The 16,038-nt window shown below is 41.8% G+C and overlaps 1 protein-coding gene across 1 annotated transcript in view; it reads right to left on the bottom strand.

Annotated features, from left to right (window-relative positions):
• Positions 1-15,782, bottom strand: part of kdrl (kinase insert domain receptor like) — a 53,448-nt gene extending 37,666 nt beyond the window's left edge. Inside the window, exons 1-9 of the mRNA XM_088989827.1 lie at positions 15,704-15,782; positions 7,771-7,861; positions 6,725-6,945; positions 4,022-4,149; positions 2,561-2,714; positions 2,309-2,445; positions 2,049-2,220; positions 1,816-1,936; positions 1,564-1,733 (exon numbers count right to left, since the gene is read on the bottom strand). Of these exons, the coding sequence (XP_088845953.1) occupies positions 1,564-1,733; positions 1,816-1,936; positions 2,049-2,220; positions 2,309-2,445; positions 2,561-2,714; positions 4,022-4,149; positions 6,725-6,945; positions 7,771-7,861; positions 15,704-15,767 (1,258 nt within the window). The 5' untranslated portion in view covers positions 15,768-15,782. The remainder of the gene's footprint in view (positions 1-1,563; positions 1,734-1,815; positions 1,937-2,048; positions 2,221-2,308; positions 2,446-2,560; positions 2,715-4,021; positions 4,150-6,724; positions 6,946-7,770; positions 7,862-15,703) is intronic.
• Between the last annotated feature and the right edge of the window lie 256 nt (positions 15,783-16,038).

Genomic DNA, 16,038 nt, shown 5'->3' with positions numbered 1-16,038 from the left:
GCTTTTTGATTCTCATTCATAAAAACATTGACCGTACACCACATATCAAATGCATTTTATCATTTTGATTTGTGGAGTTTTGTTGAGCTCTCTCGTTACAATAATTTAGTTTCCCACCAACAGTTTCTTTTTTTCTGATGTCATTCTGGAGCCTCATAAATCAGGAATGACCCGTGAATCACTGGATAATACAACTCTTACAGTATATTAGTGTAAAGGTAACATTGCTTTTTCTTTCGTTTCCTCTGTGATAAATCGCTGAAGTACATGATCAGAAGTTAGTATCGATCAATACTCAAAATGAAACAACATTGTGATAGATAAATACCTTAGCATTTATGCTAATTTCCATTCACTTATAGCTAACTACTCCATTTTCGCAGTGGGTGTTAAACGTGTCCCCTACAGCAAATGAGGGTTCCCTGTTTGCCCTCAAAATTTCATATGTGGCTTTCGACAAGCCTCACCCGTACAGGCCGTGTTGACAACATTTTTGAGTCTAAAAGCAGCCCAATTCTTTATGTATTGTCCAATGTACAAGTGGTGAAAATGCAAACAAAGGCTGCTGTGACCCCAGGGGGGGTCTTGAGCACTTGAGTTTTCAAATCGCAGCCAGGCCCCGTTGACACACTGCGCCAAGGACCGACTAAACAATCCCACTAATCAACAACAGCTGCCACGGCATTGATGTTAATCTTTCTCTGAAATCAACAAGCACACAAATTCCTCTCATACTAGGGCCTACCTGTTGTCCAGTCACTTTTGTAATGTAATGGAGTATAAATACTTTGTTACTGTACTTAATCAAATGTGTACTTTTACTCTGATTTCCCATTAACATCTTTGTTACACCTCAGGACAGAATAAAAACAGAAGAAATTGATGTTTGGAGTAATGCTCGAGGACTGACAACATGAAATCACTTTCTGCCTACAACGCTACTCAAAAAAAAGCAGCAGAAGACAAACAAAAGAACTTCAATGGTGAATGTGAGAGCAAGGATATCGTTACGCAACAGTTACAGGAACGCTTTTCGGACATTGTATAAAGTGCCTCTTGTGGCTATTAAGAGTGAAAGAAATATTAACATTCAAAAGCTCCGTGTACACCTGGTAGAAATACATTTGTGAACATAAAATGATTAAAAAAAAACGTTCAGTTATCTCGAGCTAAGTTTTAAAGCATAGGGTTATCATGATGGCTAAGCTAACGTGTGCTAGCTAGCTTCACTAATCAGCCAACAGAACTGTAATGACTGGAGACCTTTGAATGAAATGAAATATGAATAGAGAAAAATATATAAATACAGTAAAGTCTCGTTATATCGATATTCAAGGGAGTCCGAAAAAATATCGATATAACCGGGACTATTGATATATCCGACCCTGTTAGCATGTCATTTTCTCCGTGCGTGCATAGAAATAGTATCGATATAACCGGGACTATCGATATATCCGATATCGATATAACGACACTTTACTGTATATAAAAAATTGTCTTTTACAATACTGTACAGCAGTTATTTTTCTTAGAGAGTTCAGTGTAGTAGTAGCAGCGGATTACCCTCAACTTCCAACGTGTAGCTCAGGTTCCGGTATAGGCGATGGGCTTGGTTTCCGAGACTTAGGGTAAAGACCCCATCGTGTTTCTGCTGCACATCAGAGATGATCAAGTTGTAGCCGGAAATTTTGTAGCAGGTGGAATTCTTCAGGATGGGGACTCCGTCTTTATACCTGGGAGCCAAACAAATAAGTCATTTCGAGGAAAACAAGCGAGTTGGCAGTCGACTTTTATCTATGGAAAACCACAACTTGCCATTTCAGCATATCTGGTGCAGGTAGGGCATTGACCTTGGGCTCGAACACCAGCCTCTTTCTACCCTCCCTGACAACCATTGTACCCTGGTGCTTGTATGAGATGTTGAGGAAAGGGTGCTCTGAAAGAAAACAGATTAGAATTTGGCAACATATGGAATACAGTGAATCCCCAGCATATACTGTTATTATATATGAATTAAAATTCCGAGTCAAACATTGACAGATGCTCACCGTAGACAATGACCTTCGCTGTGGCATTCTTATGTTTAGTGGGTGCAATCTCAGCTTTGCATCGATAAAAGCCTTTGTCCTCCATTGTAATGTTAGGCAACACTAATGCCTTGCTCATTGTAAATGCAAGAGTGGGGATGTCTCTGGTCTTGTTTGTGAAATGGCGGTTTTCCTGAAGGCAGGGAGAAAAAATAAATAAATAAAATCCCATGAAAACATTAAAACCACTCCAAGCTGCAGTTTGGCTGTGTCTCGTTTACTTTCTTTCTTGGGAAATCCCACGTAAAGCTGATTCTTTCACCGAAGGTGGTCACTCCGGTGCAGTTGAGGAAGAGTGTGTCACCAACCAGCACTCTGACCCGCTCTGGGGTGATTGTCACATTCTCAAGATAAAGTGCTGTCCATGGGGGAGAGAGAAAACGGGACAGAAAGACATGTGTGAAACAGAGACGTCTCCGTCGGACCACTGGTCTTTTCGAGTTTATTTGCTTGAAAAAAAAAATCACACTCACACAGTCTTTTGGGGATGTACATGGAGCTAAACTGCTGACCATTGACGACAGCAGTGCATATTAGCATGTCGTACACAGTCTCAGGGCTGTAGGGAATTCTAAAGCCCACTTTTGGGTCCCAATCATTGTCAATCTTCTCTGAGGACGGTGACAGCTGTAAATAAAGGTGATATGACATTGAACATGAGATGTTAGCATGAAGCTGGGAGACATTTGTTTGACAAACACAAAGTATGATGAAATGAAAGCGGGTTTGGTTGAACATTTTGGTGATTGCATTTGCAGTTGTTCATTCCGTTTTGTTCTGTTGGCATGCTTTGCTGCTCTAGGTGTGTTGAAGTCACAGTTGTTAGAATTACACACACCAATCCGTGACGTTTCCAGTTACATGTTATGGGGACAGCACAGTACATGGTGGACTTTGAAAAGACTGTGCTGTCTGTGAATGCTCATGCTTGTTGCCAGAAATCACCGTGGGCGGAAAGGGAAGGAAGGAAAGGCAGCAGGAAGGAGGAGCGCCATTGATTTACCAATGGCAGGAAGGTCACACCGCCAATATCCCTTCCATCTCAAGACAGCTTGTTTGTCCACAAGTGGGCACAAAGTCACGCAGTTCTAAATCAGTGCCACAAATAGCAGCGTGATTGGCAACTTTATTGTTGAGGGGAATGAGTGGTACGGAGCTCTGACAGGCTCAGAAGTTTCACAAGAGGGCTACTCTTGTGGCACCCAAGGAAAATAGTATCAAAAGTCAAGAGTCCATCAAGCAGGTTACCTTGTTGTTTCCTGTGACTGGACACAGTGTGTACAGGTTTTGTCTTGCATTTCCTGAAAGGACCAAATTTAGCGGGAGATTCCATTCTGAGCAAAAACACTCTTGGACCACCTTCCTGTTCGTACAGGAAGCAGACAGACTGACTCCCTTCGTTTCCCCTGAGAATTATTCCATGTTTCTTTAAGACCCACAAAATGTGTAAGGTAAAAATACTGCGGGTGTAAGTTTGTGCAATGAACCCTCGCTGTACTGCGGTTTATCTTTTGCGCTCCCATTTTTTTAACCAATCTTTAGTTTTAGGTTTTTTTTTTTGTGACGGTGCAGGGATTATTACTGAACACAGGCAATTTCGATGCCTTCAGTTTAGCACCGCGCTGTACCACACGTGTAAGATCTATTGGAAGACGCCAACAGTGCAACCGTTCGCCAACAGTGCAACCGTTCGCCAACAGTGTGATGGTTGCTGTTGTTATTTTTCACTGTGGTTACCTTCATATATCTATCCGTCATTGATAACAACAAACACAAATCCTTAGGGCCGATTTTTTTTCCTTCGAACAGAGCGCATGAATTTGTCTCCAAAAAGCAAGAACAGTGCAGTAGCCTTGATTCAACCTTTACAGATTACCACAACCTACAAGGCTGAGACTCTGTGTGAATATGAGCGTGTACCTGAGTGGTCTTACCTCTCTTAGAGTCACGACAGTACTGGGAGACGACGTACGGCAAGGGACCACAAGGCTAGACTGATCCTTGTGGATGAACAGGATGTAAGGTGTCTGATCGTGGGGCTCCACAAATGGCTGCTCTTGATCTGAAGGGGACAAAAAGCATACACTTTTCTAGATTCGGAAAAAAAAAACGCTTTGCTTTTTGGATGTTTTTAAACAGGGGTTTATTGTATGAAGTAACGACCGACGGTGAAAAGGCCGTCACACTAAACAAAGGAGGCTGCGTGACTTTGTGATCAGGAAACACGTTCAATAGGTTAATTTGTTTAGTCTGCCTCGTCCAATATCACAAAATGGTCTTGCTCGCTTATTTGTTCGCCGGGCTTTTCAAGAAAATCCAAGAAGAAAAGTCAAAGTCATCTTTATTGTCAAATATGCTAATATGCATGACATACAGCACAGATGGAATTACTGTCCTCTCGGACCCAGCATGCAAGGCAATTATAATGACTTTAACAAACATAATAAAATGCCAATTTGCCGGGAGAGGGGAGCCGCTGCGTGTTCACGCGCCGCTATCTTGGGGGGGGGAAATAAATAAATAATATGACAAAGACACAGAGTCATAATGTCTGATTTCGAACTAAAATGGTTCTCCTTGTCCTGCCTCTTTGGAAACAATGCTTGTTGAACGCTAACTATTTCCACGTGTTGTTTTTGAATGGATACTTTTTGAAACAGTAGCTCGAGCAGGAAACCACAATCAGCGTCGAGGGCTTCCCGTGCAATCACATAAAGAATTTTATTGTTTTTTTTAAAAAAAACTGTCAATTCTGTGATTGGCTGGCCACCAGTTTCAGAGTGTGAAACTTCAGTCAGCTTACATTGGCTCCAGCACGTCCGCGACCCGCGTGAGGATATGTGGTGCGGATAATAAATGGATGAATGTAACAATACGCTGATTCTAATTCAACAGCATAGTACTGTACAGTGGTACCTCTACATATGAATGTCTCTTCATATGAAATTGTCAAGTTCTGAAATGTCGCAACCGAAAAAATATTGCTTCTTATGAAAATTTCATGACATAAAAGGTAGAAAATACAGGATGGTTGCTACTCCAAGCTCTGAGATTATTGAAGGCAACATACTTTTGAGCTTCTCCACCATTGTCCAACTCATTTTTGTTTGAGGGCCACATTGTAGTTACGGTTTCCTCTCGAGGGCCGTATAAATTTGGGGAAACCATTAGAATATTTCATCTGATTCGCATATTAAACACAGAATGCACAACAAATAAGTGAATAACTAGTTTTCCAATTTCAAGTCAAATATAATGACTGTGATTGTGGTGTATATGGGAAAATTTGAAAATTTGATTCAGACTTTAGTAAGCATCATGGCGGGCCGAATAGAATGATGTGGCGGGCCAGATTTGGCCCCCTGTCCTTGACTTTGACACCTGTGTACTAAAGCGACCTCTTCCCCATGTGTCTATGTCGATACATAGATTGATTAATAGATGGATAGATATGTGTCCATGCAATGTCCTCATCATTCGCCCCGCCAACCGTGAGGTGTACTGTTTTACACAAATCTAATTCACCCAGAAAAAGTATTTGATCAGTCACTCTGCAGATATTGTTGGCATGGACTTTTTCGTACGGTTTTTAAAAGTTGACAAAAGCAAACGTCTTTGGATGGATCCTTTCCAAAACGCCAAGCAAAGCTCACTTTTGAGAGAGAATGTGAACTAAAGAGGGAGTGGGGGGGAACGATGTTGATTGACCATTGTTTTTAATCTTTATGTGATTAACACGCATTTGTTTCCTATTCTAATGCTTTTGGCAACATTTATGTTTAAATTTGGGTGGGATTTGGAAGGAATTAGGGCATTTACATTGAAAATGTGTCTTTACTTCAAAAATCTTTGAGTTAAGAATTTTTTTCCAGAACCAACTAATTTTATAAAAAGTATCACTGTTTTTGAAGGATATATCACCATCAAGAATAGTGGATACTATGGTCATTTTATGCCATATCCATTGGTTTATTTTTACACTGCACTACTGTATTTGTTTTGATATAAGGAATCAGCTTCAGAAAACAGGATAGGCTGGATTGGTCATGACCTCAGCAACTCTGACACCATTTGCAGCGGACAGGAAATGACAAAATGGCTGGCCTGTGACATGATAAAAACTTGTGGATTTAACTCTCATTCCTAACACAATAGTGATCAGAATACTGTGTTACCCTATGAAATTTCAATTTATTATTCTTAACCCAGTGTTAACTGTTCATTGCAAATGTGCTTGGGCAAAATGGTAATTCATAACTCATAGGGGGCATATCACTGTTGTTTTCTTTGCCATAACACGCACACATACACACACAAACACACGCGCGCTTTACATTTTGTCTGTCAAGAAGCATCGTTTAACACCGTGAGGTTCGAGACTGGCGTCAGCAGATCGCAATCGCCCAGTGAGAACCTCACACTCCTCTTTCATCGCTGCTCTGACACGACTTTGACAAAAAACAAACGAGCAACACTACCGACAATGAAAACATTTCAAGAAATGATTCTTATCTGTGCAACGGTTTAGATTTGACTTTCTCATGGTGGAACGTTACCACTGTTTATTTGACTTGTGGGAATAATGCCAGTATTTTGAAAAGTCTGTCAATCACATGTTCTGATTTTTAACATCTTACCTGCGACGTAGACGTATGTGGATGCAACGTGGTCGGACCCCCCTCTGGAGTAACCGCAACTGTACTCCCCCGTGTGACTGGCATTCAAGTGTGTGATTGTCAGTTTGATGCAGTGCGACGCATGTCTGGAATCACACCGCTGCACTTTCATGCCCTCCCAAGAAATGAGACGTCGGGATCCCACCGGTTTCGGAAGTGTCCAGTGCAACTGGCCGTGCCCCCTGGTAGAGGACAGAAGCAGTTTTACACCTTTAAATACAAGTCTACCTAAGTATGGCAGTCAAGTATTTACATCCGGTCACCTCTTAAAACCAAATGTGCAAGCAAATCGCCGAAAGAAAGACTCTCATTGGAATCCTTCGCACGTTGCAGACGGCAATCTATTTTAAGGAGCGGTGCCACAGCTGGCACTAAACTTTCACGCCTTTTAGTTCAGGATGACAGCATCAGCATCCGCTCTCGGGGGAATTGCGACAGCTTTTGCTTGATTTCGAGTCATCTGATAAGGTGAACTTTCACATGGGAACGCGTTTCTTTCAAACGACGTGCTCCAACTCACACATTCCTTCCACACAAGTACCCCTCATTTAAGCCGTCCCAGAGGAACATCAAACATGTCTCGCATACCACGGCCACTGCCTGTAGAATTTTGGGTCAAACAACCTCTCGCCTCATCCACCGACAGAGGACTAGAAAATATAGGACAGCTGTCCAACCATAAGGCCTTATAGGGAAGCGTTGCGTTACATAGATACTGTAAACGCTCTTGGACATTCCTGGCGGGCATGCAAAATGATGAAGGCTCAGAGATACGAGCGGTCCCAGGCACCCTCAAGACTGATAAATGTTGGACCGCCATCAAATGTTCCAGTGTCATTGAAGCTATTTGCCCTATGGCCATGTCCCAGTCATCTCCCCGGGGACCCTTTTCTATTTTTCGCCACAGAGCACCTCTAAAAAAGGACATTTTCAACACGGTATGAGCACAATACTGATATTTTGCTACAAGTTCAATGTACTGGGGAATTTATTTGGGTGGCACTTACCTGCATGTGAGATGAAGAGGGTCCCCCTGGTGAATCACGATTGGATTCTCTGAAGGCCAAATTTTAGGCAAGCGCTCGCCCTCCAAATATCCTGAAGCACACATAGAGAAACAACATCATTTGGTTTGTTGTTTTATTGGATACTGGGATCTATGCACTCATCCACATTTTGTAAGACATTTTAACAAATGTTGTCGAAATCTGTGTGAGTGAGCACTTCTTTGCCAAGATAATGCAGCAATCTTATTGTAAGAATTCTTTGGTGGCTTAATAGTAATAAGAGTAAGAATACGAATTTCCCAATTAATAATTAATAGTTGGTCATTATAATTAATAATTAGTAGTTCATAATTCACTCATCCACTGCCATTGACGAATGTATTCGGGAATTGAAAATATGACAGAGCGCCATTCCCGAATTATTGAACATAAAAATTGAGTATTCACTTAACTTCAATTTTTAAACATTTTAATTAACACTTTTTTAACTGTTGAACAGAAGTAATTGTTATTTTGTTGATTGTTGCCATTTTGGAAAATATTAAAAAGTAGAAAATCACAATTTTAGAAAATTAGGCGGATAATTCAGTCAATTACGTATTCATATATTAATGTGCTGTTCCTAATTGAACCTCTAGACGGGAGCACTTAGCACACACAGGTAACAACGCTACTACCCAATGTATTAATTCTATATGCGGGCCATACGTTATTGATTTTATGACGGAGGCTGCGGGCTAGGTAAAAACTGACCACAAGCCGCATTTTGCTCCCGAACTTTGGTGTCCGAGAGTAAGAAATAGTTAAACGATGCCAAATCCAAATGGTTTTTCCTCAGTTTTATAGCCCACAATGACATTTGATCAAATTATTCATCTTGCATTTTCGGAATGTTCTCAGGCTTCAAGGTGCATGACAGGTTGACCAAACCTCGGATGTTTTTCAGTCAGCATTTCTGTCTTCAAACAGTCTTGAACCGTCTAAGGTGCACGATGTCCTTATTGAATGCTAATGCAAACCAGAAATTTCCACTCTGTCAACACACTCAAATATTTAATCTGTTTGCATGTCTGTTGTCTACACAGCACGTTATGCAAACAGTCAGAACACACTCTTCCACAGATTCCCCCCCACCCCTAAACCCACCATGTGTGAGGTCTGTTACATTTTTTAAATATCGCTCCGTGTCTACTCCGTTTTGGAATACACCATAATCCTCCCTAAGGTCCAGAGGGTGTCATAGACCCCCACATCAGAGTGCCTTGTTTTTACGGAGCCTTCCACTTGACAAAACAACTTTGAGCGGACCAACAACACGCGAGAGCGGTTAGCCGTAGCCTTGAATTAAGTATGAAAATAGTTACACAATAGGATTGACGCGCTCTGACCTATGCGTAAGCTGATAGACGCATATGCACATATACACCTGCAGCTACAACAGCAGACACACATTTGCCTTGAGTTGGATTGTTATTCAGAACAGCTGTCCTGCAGGAAAAAGAAAAAAACAGCTGACTGTGCCAGCGCTAGTAGTATAACTCAGCAGTGGTTTCCCTTTAAAACACTTGAACATCATTGTTTTATTGTCCAAGGTCACGCAGAGGAAAAGAGTTGCTTGTGCGCTAAGAACTGCTGCTTTCATCTGCAGAATGGCAGATGCAAATCTAATGTTTCTGTCCTTCCCAAACAATGAGAGAATATACTTTTCACTGGATCATAAAAAAATTAATCTGCTGACTGCCACTTGCGAGAAACACAAACCCGTTGCCTCACATCTGCATATTCAAGAATGGGCGGAAATGACAACTTGGTAACAATAATTGGGTCCTGAGAGAATAAAAAAAACATCTGGCTGTGCCTTCAAGTGTAGAATTGGACACATGTAGAGTGAGACATCTGCTCTCATACGTAACCTCACCCAAAAAAAGTAACTTGACCTTGAATTGCACTCGCTCATTAATAAAACAGACCAACTGCCAAACAGTCTTCTAAAGTAACTGGCTACAGATGGATGAATCGTCAGGCAGGCCTTGTCCCTAGTCCCCCCCCGCCCCGAAAAAGAAAACACCCCGCGGTTGCTTCTCAACACCCAATTCCCGCCCCGCGCCGCTGCTTAGCCAGCCAGCACTGACCTTCCGCAAAAGGGTGCAGACACCCCACCCTCCCCAACCAGGACACCACCCCTGCTCCTCTGCAACAGCTGTATGCCCCTGCGTTCCTCCGGCGGACGGCCAGAGGAAAATGCCAGAAATTGTGCTTATCGTGTCGGTTCAAAGAGCCGCAAATCTGTTTCTCATTAGGAGTCAATAGAGGAAGAGGACAGGCACGCAACAAACACGTAAAAGGGCAACTAAAGAGAGATTGGGTGACCTTTTAATTTGAAACCTTAACCCGAATTTAAAACCTTGAAACCTGCAAGCCTGGTTTAAAAAAACTACGTTAAAACCCTCACCACGAGTTTGCAATTTTATTAGATTGAGACTTTTGTGGTAGTTACTTTTTCATGACTCTCTTTCCAGTCTCAAGAGAGTTGTCATCTGAGTTATCTCCAGTAAAAGCCATTATTGCACATGACTATCACCATTAAGGGAAACGCAAAGAATGGGGAATAATGTCAGGACTTCCCGTCACTCCTTCACAAATCGTCTCCAACGGCACCATCAATGAGAATGAAACAATGTGGGCCGATGACGCTTTTGTTGAGGCATGCTACTCATTTCAAAGAGTAGACACAGAGAGGGGGATGACATTATTAACAAAGGAGGGAAGAGTCAATAGCATTCACAAAAAAAAAAAAAATGTGACCCTGATGTTTGTTGAGAAACGGTAGCAAATGGCAACACACATCCTGTCTCAGTCTCATTGGCCTACTGGAAGTGTTGCAAAACACCTAAAGGACCGGTCGAATGATCGAAACATATTCAAAATGTTTCACATGTATGAACATTTATTTTACAGTAATTTGAATCATTAACTCACTCACTGCCAGATGTGCAAAAATGTGTCTACTCCAGTGCCAGTTTTTTTTTTGTCATTGTCACTCGAATTCCAGGACCCACAGAATTTTGAGTTTCAGGACTACATACACATTCAATACAGTGTTAGAAACCTTAGGCTCTCTTCTTTGATCAGAAAAAAAGAGTTAATTCCTAAATTATATGGGTCTGGAGTTATATGAGTTTAAAATAGGGGTGAACGTCCAAAATACAATGCAATACATATACTGTATATTGGTTTATATCGCACAATATGATGCATACTTCTTTTCCTTTCAGGGCTCACCACAGCAAATCAGTGTGCTCCATCTAACCCGGTTTTGTGCATCCTCTTCTGTCACACCAGCTACCTTCAGATCCTATTTGACAACACCCATAAAGCTCCTCTTCGGTCTTCCTCTCCGTCTCCTGCCTGGCAGCTCAAGGCTCAGCATCCTTCTCCCGATATAGTCGCTCTGTCTCCTCTGGACATGTCCAAACCATCTCAGCCTGGCTTCTCTGACTTTCTCTCCAAAGCCTCTAATACGAGTTGTCCCTCTGATATATTCATTCCTGATCCTATCCAACCTGGTCACTCCCAAAGAAAACCGCAGCATCTTCAGCTCTGCAACCTCCAGCTCTACTTCCTGTCTTTTCTACAGTGGCACTGTCCCCTGTCCAAACATCATTGCTGGTCTCACCACCGTTTTATACATGTATCCTTTCATCCTAGCTGAAACATTTCTATCACACATCACACCTGAGATTTTTCTCCAGCCGTTCCAGCCTGCCTGGACACGCTTCTTCACCTCTTTTCCACACTCTCCATTGCTCTGGACAGTTGACCCCAAGTACTTAAAATCCTCCACCTTCTTTATCTCCTCTCCCTGTAGCATCACTCTTGCACTTGGATCCCTCTCATTCACACACATATATTCCGTCTTGCTGCGAGTGATCTTCATTTCTCTCCTTTCCAGGGCATATCTCCACATCTGTAGTTTCTCCCCCACCTGTTCCCTGTTCTTGCTACAGATCACAATGTCATCTGCAGACATCATGGTCCAAGGAGATTCTTGTCTAACATCGTCTGTCAACCTGTCCATCACCATATCAAACAAGAAGGGGCTCACATCTGACCCCTGGTGGAGTCCCACCTCCACCTTGAATTCGTCCGTCACACCAACAGCACAACTCACAGCTGTCTTACCGTCATGATACATGTATTGCACCGCTCTGACATACTTCTCTGTCACTCCAGACTTCTTCATGCAATACCCCAGGTCTTCTCTGGGCAGCCTGTCATATGCTTTCTCCAGATCTACAAAGACACAATGCAATTCCTACTGACCTTCTCTGTACTTCTCTATCAGCATCCTTAAAGCAAACACTGCATCTGATGTACTCTTTTTTTGTATGAAGCCATACTGCTGCTCACAAATGTTCACTTCTGCTCTTAGTCTAGCTTCAACTACTCTTTCCCATAGTTTCATTGTACGGCTCATCAACTTTACTACAACTCTGCACATCTCCCTTGTTCTTGAAAATCGGCACCGGTACATACAATATGTGGTTTATATAGCGCTTGAACAATAGCTGAAGCTGGAACAAAGCGCTAACATGGAAAAAGGCAAATGCTGTCCCCTTGTGGAAAAGAAAAAGCATTTTCAGAGGCCATGGCCAACCCTTTATCGGCACCCAAGCATGAAAAAACAAAACAAGAACAAATTTGGGAATGGCGCTCTACGTCATATTTTCAAATCCCAAATAAATTCCGGGATGGCAGTGAATGAGTTAAAAGAAATATAATAAAAATGAGGTGATGAAATCATAACCCACCAGGTTAACATGGGACATTTTTATGCTGCTATGACAAAAAAGGTCTTTTTTTCAAAGAAAACTCACACAGCCCGACAAAGCAAAGAACTTTTACAAGGTGGCTGGGCAAAAGTTCCCGGCCCTAGAAATCTTGCACCACATTACCTTTCGGCCGGAAAGTCTCAAGAGAAGCCGTATGAAAATAAAAGGTCAATACTCAAATTGAAGCCTTGGACGCCGTTTCAGATCGCCTGCCAAACTGCTCAATCTGCGCAGCCTCCACATGTGTTGGATTTTTCTTTCTTATTCATTTGAAACGTTCCCTCTTTGCCAGCGGCAAGGTTAAGACAATACTTAGAGAGCGAGCCATTTTATGAGCTACAAACTAGTCTTCAGAGATTTGGGAGAAAAAAAGGACATCTGGGGGTTGTGAAGAGCCGCCCAAAACCAGCAAAGAGGAATTTGATGGATGAAACTCTTAAAAACGAAACATAAAAGATGCTTCTTGCATCATCCAAAAATCACAACTCACAGGCACACGGAAGCTCCTTTAAATTGAAATCTCACGTGGGGATTTATAAAGACTAGATTGCAAGCCCAGTTTGGAGCAGATGCCTCAATCATCGCATGAGAAGATAAGATAAGAATGCAGAGCAATTCGGAATCGTTCAAACATTCCAGCACATCCCTGCGTATGTATCAATTGAGAAGAATGTCTATCACCGTACATGTGTGTGGGTGTGTGTGTATGTTGTTGGTGGTGTCTTTTTTAGCCTCTATTGGACTTGGATGACCTCTCATTACTCTCATTTTCCACTGCACCATCTCAAGTGTCCAAAGAGCAAATCAAAAACACTCCCAAACAAGCCAGGCACAATATCAAAGTCAGCTTCTCACATTATTGTGATTTTTGGACGTGATTAAAAAGAAAAAAAGTTATACCATATTTTCTGGTGTATAAGACGCACTAGAGTATAAGGCGCACCCCCAATGAATGGTGTATTTTCAAACTTTTTCCATATATAAGGCGCATCGACCGGACTATAAAGTGCACATTCAATGAACAAAAAAAAGTTTTCTAAATACAATATAGAAATACATAAAACATTTCCAAATATAAGGCACACCATATTATAAGGCGTGACAGTAGAGGCTGGGGTTACACACTACTCTTTTTTTTTTTCAGTTGACATTTTTATTTTGCTATGCTTAGAATATCTTGTTTTCTATCCTTTCACCCCCCCCCCCCCCATCCCCTTACACATTGCAGCTGTGGACTGCAAATTTCCCCATTGTGGGACGAATAAAGGTTTTCTGATTCTGATTTTACAGGGGTAAATGGAGTCGGTGCCTGCTGACGGTACGTAGATCAATATGACTTCACATATAAGGCGTGCCTGCATATAAGGCGCAGGGTCATATTTTGAAGAAAATCTAGGTTTTTGGCTGCGCCTTATACACCAGAAAATATGGAATTTACTAACCCTGCTAAAATGCATGACAGCCTTTTTTTCAGTGTTTTCGCGGGAAAGAGGCAAGAATGAATTGAGAGTTGCACTTGTCCACTGTTGTATCATGTTGTAATATTTACTTAATTCTGTGTCCAAGATGGAATTTTGTGTATACACACACCCACAACACATTTTTTTCCTAGCCCTTCTGGACAACTTTTTTTCTTGAACATGCAATTATAATCCGTAATTGGCCACAATGGTACCCCGGGGCAAAATTGGGACCCCCCCCTGATCTAAGGGAAGCAAAATATCAAGACACATCAGCATCAATGACAGCGCATTTCACAAAATCAACTTGAAAAAGCCTGCCGCTCCTTCACTAATTGCTCTAACTGCAGCGGCTCCTCCTGTGCAACAACAATGCTCTCCTTCCCTCTCTTCTCTTGTCAATCATGTCTTGTGATTACAGCACAAGTACATCCAGGATGAATTCTTGACTCAGGTAGCATGTCACACATCCGTGACCTTCCCTGCAGTCTGACTTCCGCTTCCTCCTTGCGTCTTTCCCACGCCTTTGTGTGGGGGGGACGGTGAAGGAAATGTCCTCCAAATAACATCACGGACAAACAGTGCACGGTTTAAGGTGTGAGCAGGAACAACGTTTCCTTTGTTTGGATGTGCTGTTTCTTGCATGGGAAAGGACGTCCACCTTTTTTACACTGTTATCAGTGGTGGCTGGTCCTAACAGACAATGACATGGAGTTGGACCCATGTAGAAGAAACACATTGTACATTATCTAGCTTTGAATCCCATTGATAACAATAGCTGGAACAAACATTCACTTAGTGTGGAATGTGCTGATTTGAAATCGTCTTCCACTATAAATATGGCAGCCATCAATTATTTCCTGCATTCACACAAATAGCCCAACATGAAAAGATTGCACATTGTAAAGTGTCCTTGAGTGTTTTGAAATGCGCTTGTAAATTAAATGTATTACTGTATTATTTATTATTATTGTGGACAGTCACGGTGCATTCAATTGATCAAGCACGCGTTAGAATGGGCCAGGGCTACCTCTAGTGGATTGGCAACGAAGCGAAAACTGACACTCGCAGAATAAAAAAAAACGATACAGAAACCACACATAATAAATATTCAACGCTGGAAAAAGTGAAAATAAGAGGCCACTCCAAGATGAAACAAGACAAATAAGAAGACTCCTAGTGCGACATAATTATTCAGACTTTAAGATGAAGCTCCCAAAATGACGAATGTACCGTATCTCGGCGAAGAATTAATGACACGAATGCGCCATTTCGCAACGGTTTCCTTTTCTTGTAACAGCTGTGCGTTGTTGGATACAACAGCACTCCAAATCGCTGAAATAAATACATAAATAAATAGACAAATACATAGAAGATAAATAGTTCTTATGATACTTTTCACCATCCATTACTACTAAAATTGTGTGCTAAATAATACTTTTGAGTAATAAATGGTATTTATTTAGGGTCCATTTAGTTTTCAATACCATTAAGGAAGAGTATAGCCAATTGTACCCAAAAGCCGATCTCTTACTCATACCTTTATTTTATTTAATATTTAGCGGGTATATGTCAACATGTTTTCAGACAGTTGTTGTAAAAAATCTCATGATTTGGGATGGACAATAAATGGCTTCTTACCACTTGTGAGGGACGACCAATTCAAGATAATTGCCAACTTGACGAAGGCACCCAGCAGCATCATCCTTTTGAAAAGCTTCAACAAAATTCCTCTCCCGGAATTAAAAGTAATAGTCCTCGGTAGGAGTTGGGGTTTCAAATTCCGTATGTGTGACAAACTCGATAGGAGAAGTTGCAAATGAGATAAATGTCAAAAGAAGCCTCAGATGGATGCGCGTCAGGAAGCCGTGGTTTTCCCCGCTGCCATAACGCGTTCCGCGGGGAACGTCTCCTTCCCAAATCACGCTCTCCTGGTTCTTTCTGTATCCTCCGGGCAGGTGCTCCCTCCCGTTCAG

Source organism: Hippocampus bargibanti, linkage group LG02 (genome assembly GCF_051943395.1).
Source record: "Hippocampus bargibanti isolate YZ-2025 linkage group LG02, ASM5194339v1, whole genome shotgun sequence".
Classification (NCBI taxonomy): Eukaryota; Metazoa; Chordata; class Actinopteri; order Syngnathiformes; family Syngnathidae; genus Hippocampus; species Hippocampus bargibanti.
The sequence above is the reverse complement of the archived record's forward strand: the minus strand, read 5'-3'. Positions and strand labels throughout refer to the sequence as shown.